The sequence below is a fragment of the Anolis carolinensis genome, unplaced genomic scaffold (assembly GCF_035594765.1).
Source record: "Anolis carolinensis isolate JA03-04 unplaced genomic scaffold, rAnoCar3.1.pri scaffold_15, whole genome shotgun sequence".
In the NCBI taxonomy this organism is placed as follows: domain Eukaryota; kingdom Metazoa; phylum Chordata; class Lepidosauria; order Squamata; family Dactyloidae; genus Anolis; species Anolis carolinensis.
Genome location: NW_026943826.1, coordinates 6851025 through 6863749, shown reverse-complemented (window position 1 = coordinate 6863749; position 12725 = coordinate 6851025). Strand labels below are relative to the sequence as shown.

At 42.5% G+C, this 12725-nt stretch overlaps 1 protein-coding gene and 1 long non-coding RNA gene across 2 annotated transcripts in view; one reads left to right on the top strand and one right to left on the bottom strand.

Annotated features, from left to right (window-relative positions):
* The window catches only part of acap3 (ArfGAP with coiled-coil, ankyrin repeat and PH domains 3), a 142725-nt gene that overhangs the window by 19940 nt on the left and 110060 nt on the right, over positions 1 to 12725 (bottom strand). Inside the window, exons 17-24 of the mRNA XM_062965804.1 lie at positions 10678 to 10772; positions 10286 to 10500; positions 10061 to 10165; positions 8237 to 8338; positions 7569 to 7661; positions 5733 to 5953; positions 2796 to 2905; positions 2582 to 2692 (exon numbers count right to left, since the gene is read on the bottom strand). Of these exons, the coding sequence (XP_062821874.1) occupies positions 2582 to 2692; positions 2796 to 2905; positions 5733 to 5953; positions 7569 to 7661; positions 8237 to 8338; positions 10061 to 10165; positions 10286 to 10500; positions 10678 to 10772 (1052 nt within the window). The remainder of the gene's footprint in view (positions 1 to 2581; positions 2693 to 2795; positions 2906 to 5732; positions 5954 to 7568; positions 7662 to 8236; positions 8339 to 10060; positions 10166 to 10285; positions 10501 to 10677; positions 10773 to 12725) is intronic.
* LOC134294505 (uncharacterized) lies at positions 4608 to 4873 on the top strand. The gene is made up of 2 exons (XR_010001383.1): positions 4608 to 4722; positions 4805 to 4873. It is a non-coding gene; the product is annotated as an uncharacterized LOC134294505 (long non-coding RNA).

The following is a 12725-nucleotide window of genomic DNA, read 5'->3' as shown; positions in this document are numbered from 1 at the left end:
AAGATAATCCAGTGCAAAGCAGATAATATAAGATTATAAATGGGTTATATAGCTGTGTGGAAGGGCCTTGAGTCTACACTGCCATATAATCCAGTGCAAATTAGATAATCTGTGGAAGAAGACTCAGTGAGGCCTAAATCTGCCTGTCTCCTAACTGAACCCTGGCTGTCCCTTGGTTGCTAGGCAACCAAGTGGGCAGAGATTAGCCCTCTAAACTGGCAGCAATTGGATAAAAAAAATTATTGCTCTCCCTCTAATTAGGACTTTATTTTTCTTTTCTTTTTGTTGTATCAACCTTGAGGCGTGGATGATGGGTTGTGTTGTCAAATTTTGAGGTTGGGGGGCCTGTACTTTTGTTGTTTTGTGAATTGCCGTGATGCCATCACTCTTTTATATATATAGATGTAAATTTAATTTGTAAGCCGCTCTGAGTCCACTTCGGGGTGAGAAGAGATATAAATGTATTAAATAAAATAAATAAATAAATTTACATTTGCGCATTTTTTGGGACATGATGTATTGTATGTTTGTTTGGTATTGGTAAGCCGCCCCGAGTCCCCCAGGGGAGATGGAGGCGGGGTATAAAAATAAAATTATTATTATTAGTATTATAGAGTAGAGCTCAGTCAGACAAGGGCATTCATTCCATATTGTAAATGCACCAAGAGAAGGGTATGGACCTTGGGAAACTATAATTCCCTGGACTGCACAGCATGGAGCCATGGCATAATGATGATAATGATGGCATTTAAAATGGGTCCCAACCGCATTTATTCTCCAGTGCAGATGCATCCAGAGAAGGGTATAGACCTTGGGAAACTATAACTCCCAGGAACACATAGTATGGAGCTATGGAATTTAAAGTGAGGTCCAAGAGCATTCATTCTGTAGTGTAAATGCACCCAGAGAAGGGTATGAACCTTGGGAAACTATAACTCCTAGGACTGCACAGCATGGAGACATGGCATAATAATAACAACAACAACAACAACAACAACAACAACAACAACAACCTGGGATTTGCACGCATCATCTGAAAATCTTGGGAAATGTTCGACTTGTGATTTTGTGATACGAAATCCAGCATAACTATCTTGTTTGCTGTGTCATAATAATATAATAATAATAATAATAATAATAATAATAATAATAATAATGACATTTAAAAGGGGTCCGACCGCATTTATTCTACAGTGAAGATGCATCCAGAGAAGGGTATGAGCCTTGGGAAATTATAACTCCCAGGACTGCACAGCACGGAGACATGGCATAGTAGTAGTAGTAGTAATAATAATAATAATAATAGTAATGGAATTTAAAGTGGGGTCAAAGATCATTCATTCTATAGTGTAAATGCACCCAGAGAAGGGTATGGACCTTGGGAAACTATAACTCCCAGGAGTGCACAACATGGAGACATGGCATAATAATAACAATAATAATAATAATAATAATAAACTGGGATCTGCACGCATCATCCGAAAATACATCACACAGTCCTAGACACTTGGGAAGTCTAGACACTTGTGATTTTGTGATACAAAATCCAGCATATCTATCTTGTTTGCTGTGTCATAATAAAATAACAACAACAACAACAACAACAACAACAACAACAACAACAACATATGAAAGGGGTCCCGACCACATTTATTCTACAGTGTAAATGCACCCAGAGAAGAGTATGAACCTTGGGAAACTATAACTTCCAGGAGTGCACAGCATGGTGCCATGGCATAATAATAATAATAATAATAATAATAATAATAATAATAATAATAATAATAATAATAATAATAATACATCACAAAGTCCTAGACACTTGGGAAGTATTCGACTTGTGATTTTGTGATATGAAATCCAGCATATCTATCTTGTTTGCTGTGTCATAATAATAATAGTATTAATAATAATAATACAACATCACACAGTCCTAAACGCTTGGGAAGTGTTTGACAAGTGATTTTGTGATACGAAATCCAGCATATCTATCTTGTTTGCTGTGTCATAATAATAATAATAATAATAACAATAATAATAATAATACATCACACAGTCCTAGACACTTGGGAAGTGTTTGACTTGTGATTTTGTGATATGAAATCCCGCATGTCTATCTTGTTTGCTGTGTCATAATAATAATAATAATAATAATAACAATAATAATAATAATACATCACACAGTCCTAGACACTTGGGAAGTGTTTGACTTGTGATTTTGTGATATGAAATCCCGCATGTCTATCTTGTTTGCTGTGTCATAATAAAATAATAATAATAATAATAATAATAATAATAATAATAGAAGGCCACCTTACTGGGATCTACACACATTATTCGCTGCTACATCACACAGTCCTAGACACTTAGGAAGTGTTCGACTTGTGATTTTGTGATACAAAATCCAGCATATCTATCTTGTTTGCTGTGTCATAATAATAATAATAATAATAATAATAATAATAATAATAATAATAATAATGACATTTAATGTGATGAATACAGTGGGGTACCAGATTTTAAGTGTTGGATTCGGTGGAATTGAGTCAGTGGGATGAAGTGGTGGGTTGACTCTACTCACAAGGTAACAATGTCTGCGTTAGCAGCTTGGACCGCGATGCTGAGAGGGTCCTGCCCGTCTTCATCAACCGCGTGTTGGTTGGCTCCTCTTTTTAGGAACAAGCAGACTTGGCTGCCGAGGGTACATATATAAAAAAAGGCAAGGTGTTAGAAATGATTCTGCTGGGGAAGACAACCTAATGATCCCAATACGATTCCTCGATTTGAGAACTCACCCGGTGTGGCCCAAATACGTGGCATGATGCAGAGGCGCTCTCCCTCGGATATCTCTTTGGTTAACGTCTGCTCCGTTCTGGAGCAAGAATTCGCAAGCTATCAAGGAGCCCTGGAGAAGACGACAGGGAGACGGATTTCCAATCTTGAGTATTATGTACAAGTTTAACATTGGAGAAGAATCTGATACAAAAATCTGATACCAGGGAGCTTTGCAATGGTTGAACAGAAGCTCTCTGAAGCTTTAGGTGATCTTACTGCATATTACAGGGGAAAACCATCTGATTCCTAATCCATCTAAAATGCAGACATGTGCTTTTAAAAAAATATGTTTTATTTATGCTTTTCCAAATACATAAAAAGTTAACGTGAAAAAGTATAACAAAGAGTCGTATAGGGTACTAAGAAAAAACGGGAAAAAAAACAAAAAATAAAACTGTGCCCACCCCTAACACTTCCAGCTCTCCTGCATTGCAGAATCAAGTTTCTTTATCTTGGGCAAACCCCCATCAGGTGCCCTTGAAATCCTTATGAGCCTATGATTGATTTTAAACATGTCCAGTCCGTATTATTCCTTGGTGGAATACTCTGTGCAACTGCTTGTGTGAGTGAGTCCATATTCCTTATGTCTAGAATTTTCAGCGTCCATTTTTCCAAAGCAGGAATTTCTTGCGTCTTCCATACTTTGGCTAGACATATCCTAGCTGCTGTAGCCATATATGTAAAAAAGTCTGTCTGTATTTGTTATCCCTAACAAAAAGTATTCCGGTTTTATGTCAAACTTAATACTTAGTAGTTTCATCATTTCTTTGTGGATTCCTTGCTAGTATTTCTTAACCTCCTTACACCTCCACCACATATGAAAAAAGTCACCCTTATGCTTTCCACATTTCCAGCATTTCCCATCATCTTTCCCCTTGCTAAATTTCGCTAGTCTGTCCGGTGTCAGGTACCACCTATAAAAAATCTTGTACCAATTCTCCTTTAATTCTGCCACGTATGTGTATTTAAGTTTCTTCCTCCATACCTTTTCCCACTCTGCAAAATTTATTGAGTGGCCTACATCCCTCGCCCATTTTGTCATTGTCTCTTTAACTAGCACTTCTTCTGTGTCCCATTCTAGTAGCTGTTGGTATAGTACCTTTATTATTTTTGCTTCCATTTTTAGTATTTTATCCCAGCTTGTATCTTTCCTTTCAAAACCTTTCTTTTTATCCCTTACAAAGTTTTCCTTTATTTGCCAGTATGTTAACCATGTAATAATGGTTGGTTCTATCTGATACAAAAATCTGATATCAGGGAGCTTTGCAATGGTTGAACAGAAGTTCTCTGAATGTTGTGACTGCGCCTTCGGGGATTATGGTTGATGGTGATGGGATCCGAAGAGGAAGAAAAAACCCTCGTGATGAGGGTTCACTGGAGGAGTTGCGCAGGAAGCGACTTAGAGAGCTTAATGGGGGATCTTCTGAGGAAGATTCAGATGGGGAGTTTGGGGAAATGGATGCTGAGGAACAGGTGGTGGCTGGGGAAGTGGGCACTGAATGGGCACAGCCACCAGAGATGTCTGGGGATTTGGGGCCTATGGATACTACTGAACCTGGGGTTTTTGCAGGAGCTGATCCCACTTGGGATGCTTGGAGAAGGGAGGATGGTTCTTTAAGTGTTCATGGGGCTAAGTGTGGGCAGGATGATTGGGACTCCGACGAATTGCTAGGTACTCCAGATCCACGAGCTCTAGCTGTGTGGAGTTCGGACTCTGAGTAGATTTGGGACACCTGGTGTTTGGGTGTGAGTGTTTGGTCACCTAGGAGGAAGGGGAATAAAATGGGAATGTTTGGCCATTGCACTTTGCGTGTGGCAAGGTGTTGCTGAGGCGCCATTGGGATCTCTGTGTTTCCGTGAAGACTGGACTTGGACTGTGATTCGGATGTAAGTTATCTGGGACTGCTCTGCAGCAGAGGGATGGAACTGTGTGGGTTTCCCTGGACTGCATTCTGATTACTATTTCTAGCTGCTGATACCATCTGGCTTGGCTCTCGCTGTGTCTTATCGTGGACCTGGTTTGGATGACTGCACCCTCTTCGGACTTTGGATTGAATTTGACCTGGCTTCTGTCTACGCTCCCTGACTGACGACTACTCCTGGCTTCTGGCTTCTGGAATTTGCTGCTGCCTCTCGACCTGACCTTGGATTCTCCTGACGACGGCTATTCATCATCCCTTTGAAGCTTCGGCTTTATCTGCACCGTGGAAGCAGTTTACTGCTCTTCTAGTTTGTTTTTAAGCCAGTTTGCTGTTTTTCTTTTGGGAACTGCCCCTTTAACTCCGCAGAGCCGGCTGCCTGTTTTCAGAAACGGTTTGGAGCTAAAAGAAGCTTTTGCACTTTCTGTTATACTCTGCAACTTTTGGAAGGTTGCAAGCCTTCGTTTATTTTGCATGTTATCTTGCAGTCAACTCTATTTGTTTCTTCTAAGCTGAACTGAAGCGTCCTTAGTTTTTATTGAATGCCAGCATGGGAAAATAGCATGGCTTGTTTTTGTGTTATTTTTGGCTTATCTTCAGAATAAACTCTGTTTTGTTTGTTAACTGGCGTCTGACTCTTGACACTGAAGCTTTAGGTGATCTTACTGCCTATTACAGGGAAAACCATCTGATTCCTAATCCATCTAAAACGTAGACATGTGCTTTTCATCTTAAGAATAGACAAGCATCTCGAGCTCTGAGGATGACCTGGGAAGGAATCCCATTGGAGCATTGCAGCACACACAAATACCTAGGAGTCACTCTGGATTGTGCTCTGACTTACAAGAAGCACGGCTTGAAGATCAAGCAAAAAGTGGATGCTAGAAATAATATCCCACGAAAGCAGATTGGCACAAACTTCTAAGTAAGCAACCTGCTCCAGATACGCAAATGCATGCCCAGATCGCTCTGGCTTACCCCCATGACAGCTTGGATCAAGGGGGTCTTGTTCTCGTCCTCATCGTTCACCCAGTTGACGTCCGCCCCATGGGCCAAGGCCTCCGCCATGATGGGCAGGTTCCTGGCCCGCGAAGCCTTGTACACCAAGAGGCCCGGGTGCAGCTCCCGCAGGTCCTCCAAGTCGGAGGCCTCGTGCTCGATTTCCGCTTCTCCGCTGGATTCTTCTGAAACTTCACACTCTGCAGGAACAAGACATTGGGGAACTGTGAGACACTAGTACCCATGGAACTCAGCCATGGGGAGAGTATCTCCTGTGGACCATACACTGACCTTATTCCAAGTTCCGTCCTCTGAAATACAGGCTATTGTACTGATATTCATTGGTGGTCTCCCATCCAAGTACTTACTGGAGCTAACGTTTGAGTCTCACTTATCCAACGTTTTGGATTATCCAACGCTTTTTTGTAGTCAATGTTTTCAATACATCATGATATTTTGGTGCTAAATTCGTAAATACAGTAATTACTACATAGCATTACTGCCTATTGAACTACTTTTCCTGTCAAATTTGTTGTATGACATGATGTTTTGGTGCTTAATTTGTAAAATCATAACCTAATTTGATGTGTAATAGGCTTTTCCTTAATCCCTCCTTATTATCCAACATATTCGCTTATCCAACATTCTGCCGGCCCGTTTATATTGGATAAGTGAGACTCTACTGTACTTGGTTGTAATAAATAAGCATCTGTGCACTGGATGATGGGTGCTGTTATGTTTTAACTATCCTAGTATTTGCTTGCATGAAAGGGAGGTTCTCCATTAGCGAAGTGTCTTATTATTATTATTATTATTATTATTATTATTATTAGAAACACAACAAGATGAGTCCACAGCAGACACTCTGCTGGCTGTTGTATTGGATCACACGTCGGACACTATATTATTATTATTATTGTTGTTGTTGTTATTATTATTATTATTAGAAACACAACAAGATGAGTCCACAGCAGACACTCTGCTGGCTGTTGTATTGGATCACACATCGGACACTATTTTATTATTATTATTATTATTATTATTATTATTATTGTATTGGATCACATGTCGGACACTATATTATTATTATTATTATTATTATTATTATTATTAGAAACACAACAAGATGAGTCCACAGCAGACACTCTGCTGGCTGTTGTATTGAATCACACATCGGACACTATTATATTATTATTATTATTATTATTATTATTATTATTATTATTATTAGAAACACAACAAGATGAGTCCACAGCAGACACTCTGCTGGCTGTTGTATTGGATCACACATCGGACACTATATTATTATTATTATTATTATTATTATTATTATTATTATTATTAGAAACACAACAAGATGAGTCCACAGCAGACACTCTGCTGGCTGTTGTATTGGATCACACATCGGACACTATATTATTATTATTATTATTATTATTATTATTATTATTATTATTATTAGAAACACAACAAGATGAGTCCACAGCAGACACTCTGCTGGCTGTTGTATTGGATCACACATCGGACACTTCCCAAGTGTCTAGAAGTGTGGGATGTATTGGCGAATAATGTGCGCAGATCCAAGTAAGGTGGCCTTCTATTATTATTATTATTATTATTATTATTATTATTATTATTAATAATAATAATAATAATAATAATAATAATAATAATAATATTTATTCATGTCTATGGTTGTATTCCTCAGATCTAACAAATGTCAGTTGCACAGTCAACAACTCCATGAGGTAAGTAAAGTTTCTACTCTTGGAAAGCTATGTTTCCTGAAGGGCGATTGGTTGTATATGATCTTACCTTCCTCCGTGACGCTGTCCACCACTGAGCCAAACACCAGGACGTCACTGCTCCCGTCTGTGCTGCCGCCCAGTCCACTGTCACTGCTTAGACCTGCAGGAACCACAAGGCGTGGGAGAGGTTTAGACATATGACTGTACTGAGCATGTTCAGACTCAGAACTCCATTTTGTATTCAGTGTGATTATTAGACTTCAATATTAGCAGTTTGCTTTAGATCTCACTGGAGGTGGATGCATGTTGCTGTTTGGACTTCGGTAGAGAAGTATGACTTATGGACTCCAGTGAGTACTATTATATCCAAAGACTATGGACTACTGATTAAGAATGATATCCTGTGTACTCAACACACAGAAAACTACATCCTATCTATAACTGAACGTTAGTAAGAAATATGCCTGTATGGTGAATTAATACAAGATGTTTGTGAGTAAACAAGATATGTTATTTATCAAAGAAGACTTTGAAGAGTCATACTGATGGGCCTGGACATTCTTAGAGAGAGAAGGTACCCTTAAGGTGTCTCAGGGAAATTCATAAGCATGCTTGAAGTCGTTACTTTGACCACTTTTGCTTCTCTTGGGCAACCAATACGTCTAGATATACTTCCTCTGATTATGGTGGTTCTGCTTAGTTAGCCAGACTTTCTTGTAGCCCTACATTGCTTACCTCCATCCAGAAGGAATGGTGAACCGCTCCCAGCAGGACCGTGGCCACTGTCGCTCCGTGGGCTGGCGGCCAGGGGCTGTGGCACCGAGACGTGGTTACCACCTAAGAGGAGGGCGGACAGAACATCAATGTCGTTGGCCATCTACAGAGACGTTGCCCTAAGGGATGCCTGGATGTGCTGCCATCCCGCTGAGAGAACTTCTTTCATGTCCCCGCTAGCTAGAGCTGACAAACGGGAACTCACTCTGTCTCATGGATTCGAACTGGCAACTTTCAGGTCAGCAGTCCAACCTTAAGCTCAGCAGTTCGGCCGGCACAAGGGCTTAGCCCATTGCGCCACAGAGTCTCCTATCCCAGTCACTGAACACTGAAGATGAGGGCAAACCATAAAGGAGCAAAGGTTCAAGACCAGAGTTTCTGAAAGTCATGGTTCACTTCTACTTCTTCTCTTTCTTGTAGAATTTAATCCCATAATTCTCCCCGAGATGTGCCAAAGGGAAAGGTGCAACTAGCAGCCAAAACAATGCATGGTTTAGGTCAGTGGTTCCCAAACTTATTTGGCCTTCCGCCCCCTTTCCAGAAAAAATATGACTCAGCGCCCCCTGAGTTACGAGCTCTGAGGTAGGGCTGAGCTTCTATCCCTGTCCTGCAGAGTCTGCCAGGACACAGGGGGCGGGGCTAGAGGGGGCGGGGCCTCTTCCCAAGTGCCTGATGGGGCTGAACCTCTATACCCCGCCCCGTGTTCTAATAAACGCCTCAGGGGAGGTATAGATGCTCAGCCCTATCTCACACTCTTGGAAGGAGGCCCCGCCCCCGCCCCTAGCCCCGCCCTTTAGTCCTAAAAGGCCTCTCAGGAGAGGTATAGAGGCTCAGCCCTGTCTCAGGCTCTTGGGAAGAGGCCCCGCCCCCGCCCCTAGCCCCGCCCTTTAGTCCTAAAAGGCTTCTCAGGAGAGGTATAGAGGCTCAGCCCTGTCTCAGGCTCTTGGGAAGAGGCCCCGCCCCCGCCCCTAGCCCCGCCCTTTAGTCCTAAAAGGCTTCTCAGGAGAGGTATAGAGGCTCACCCCTGTCTCAGGCTCTTGGGAAGAGGCCCCGCCCCCGCCCCTAGCCCTGCCCTTTAGTCCTAAAAGGCTTCTCAGGAGAGGTATAGAGGCTCAGCCCTGTCTCAGGCTCTTGGGAATAGGCCCCGCCCCTAGCCCCGCCCTTTAGTCCTAAAAGGCTTCTCAGGAGAGGTATAGAGGCTCAGCCCTGTCTCAGGCTCTTGGGAATAGGCCCCGCCCCTAGCCCTGCCCTTTAGTCCTAAAAGGCTTCTCAGGAGAGGTATAGAGGCTCAGCCCTGTCTCAGGCTCTTGGGAATAGGCCCCGCCCCTAGCCCTGCCCTTTAGTCCTAAAAGGCTTCTCAGGAGAGGTATAGAGGCTCAGCCCTGTCTCAGGCTCTTGGGAATAGGCCCCGCCCCTAGCCCTGCCCTTTAGTCCTAAAAGGCTTCTCAGGAGAGGTATAGAGGCTCAGCCCTGTCTCAGGCTCTTGGGAATAGGCCCCGCCCCTAGCCCTGCCCTTTAGTCCTAAAAGGCTTCTCAGGAGAGGTATAGAGGCTCAGCCCTGTCTCAGGCTCTTGGGAATAGGCCCCGCCCCTAGCCCTGCCCTTTAGTCCTAAAAGGCTTCTCAGGAGAGGTATAGAGGCTCAGCCCTGTCTCAGGCTCTTGGGAATAGGCCCCGCCCCTAGCCCTGCCCTTTAGTCCTAAAAGGCTTCTCAGGAGAGGTATAGAGGCTCAGCCCTGTCTCAGGCTCTTGGGAAGAAGCCACGCCTACTCCTCTAGTCAACTTACTGCGTGGCCCGGCTCCAGCTCCCGTGTCGAAGTAGGAGAAAAGGGAGTCCAGCTCATCGGGACAGAAGAGGGAATCGCGCCGGAATTTCCGCTCCAGGGTGGCAGCTGTTGGCAAAGAAGATATTGTTTAGACTCAGTTCTTGTCTTGTTTATTCCCCGTACATGTGCACAGAGAAACGGGAGGTTCGGGGAAAGGAGAGGGAGGAAGTCAAAGGGCCTCCCCACCCGAAGAGTGTGCCGCCGGCGATGCGTTTCCCGCCTCGTGCCGGTACTTCCTCCGCGCCGTGGGAGCTTTCGTGGAGCTGTTGCGCCGTTGGCACTTCTTGACGCTCCACCGCCGCGGCTTCCTCTCGTTCTCGGCCAAGGCTTCCCCAGACGGCAGCTTCTTCAGGAACTTCTTCTCCACATATTTGACTTTAATCCAAGCTTCTTTGTCTTGCCTAGGAAAGAATTCAGGTCGTCCGGCTTCAGTTTATCTCCAGATCTTAGATTGCAGGTGAACTATATATCCCAGTACTTACAACACCTATAAATCATGGTGAATTCTCCCCAAACCTCTCCAGTATGTTCAGTTGTGGATCAATTCCTGTGTAGTTTTACAAGCCATGGAATCCTACCTGGAGCTGCCCGCGCTGGGCTTCTTGAGTCCCATTTCCTCACATTGTGCCTCGTAGATCTGGTTCATGGTGGCATTGCCCAGCTCACACATCAGCTTTGGGAAAAGAAGCCAAAAAGCTCTGTTTCAATGGATGATGGGAGCGATAGTCAACAAAGCTATGCTTACCACCTCCAAAATCCCTTATGATACAAAACCGTATTTCCCATTCCTTTTGTCCCACTTCTATTTGGGTTTTGGTCTTTACCTTTATATATATATATATATATATATATATGTGTGTGTGTGTGTGTGTGTGTGTGTGTATGTATGTATGTTTGTATGTATAATCTCTATATATAAAAGGGTAATGAAATTTCGGCCTAGGACAAAACAACAAAACTACACATCCCAGAAACACTAAACTTGGCAGCACAACCCCTCATCCATGCCTCTACGTTCATACAACAAAAAGAAAAGAAAAATAAAGTCCTAATTAGAGGGAGAGGAATAATTGCTTTTATCCAATTGCTGCCAGTTAGAAGGCTAATCTCTGCCTACTTAGCAACCCACTCAGCCCAGGGGACAGGCAGAGTTAGGCCTCACTTAGGCCTCTTCCACACTGCCTATAAAATACAGATTATCAGATTTGAACTGGATTATATGGCAGTGTAGACTCAAGGCCCTTCCGCACAGCTATATAACCCATTTATAATCTTATAATGCTTTGAACAGGATTATCTTGACTCCACACTGCCATATAATCCACTTCAGTGTGCAGTCAGACACAATTGGACTTAATGTCAGGGGAAAACCTTTACCCTTGACCTTAACTACCACCAATTCCTCAATACTTTATTTCCCATAACACCATACTTCGCCACAGCAACGTGTGGCCGGGCACAGCTAGTATTGTATATATGTTATACAATATAATTTACAATAATAAATAATGATTAATATATATATATATTATATATATATGTAATATTGGTAATAATATTATACTGTAATGCAACATAATACTAATAATAATACAATATAATCATATTAATTATATATTATTTACTAGCTTAGCCTGGCCACACGTTTCTGTGGCTTATGGGAATCATTTGTTGGCCAGGTGGAATAGCAGTGAATAGCCTTGCAGCCTCAAAGCCTGGCTGTTTTCTGGAGTAGCTGGAGTCGCACCCTCAATCAAAGAGCCACTTTGAAGCCTGGCTACTTCCTTTGTAAGGGGAATACTTGTTTGGGTAGCTTGAACTGCACTGAATAGTCTTGCAGCTTCAAAGCCTGGCCGCTTTCTACATAGGGCATCCTTGCTAGGCCTGGTTGTATGGGGCAGAGTAGCCTCGTGGCTTCAGAACCTGGGGATTTTCTATCTAGGGGAAATCTTGGTTGGCCAGGTTGAATAGCACTGAATAGCCTTGCTGCTTGAAAGCCTGGCCGCTTTCTCCCTTACGGAATCCTTGGTTGGCCAGTTTGAATAGCAATTAATAGTCTCAGTGTGGCAGGTATGAAGGTTGCAATTAGCCACCTTGATTAGCATTTAATGGCCTTGCAGCTTCAAAGCCTGTTTGCATCCTACCTGGGAAGTGTTCGCTGGCCCCGATTGTTTCCTTTCTGGAATTCCCAATTTCCCTGCTTTCAGAGTATTGCTCTTTATTTACTGTCCTGGTTTTAGATATTATCTTGTTCTGTATTATTATACCACAGTAATTATTTCATATTACAATAGAGTCTCACTTATCCAACATTTGCTTATCCAATGTTCTGGATTATCCAACGCAGTTGGCATTTTAGTAGTCAATGTTTTTGTAGTCATTGTTTTCAATGTAGTCATTGTGGTGTTTTGGTGCTAAATTCGTAAATACAGTAATTACTACATAGCATTACCGTGCATTGAACTACTTTTTCTGTCAAATTTGTTGTATAACATGATATTTTGGTGCTTAATTTGTAAAATCATAACGTAATTTGACGTTTAATAGGCTTTTCCTTAATCTCTCCTTATTATCCAACATATTCGCTTATCCAACATTCTGCCGGCCCGTTTACGTTGGATAAGCG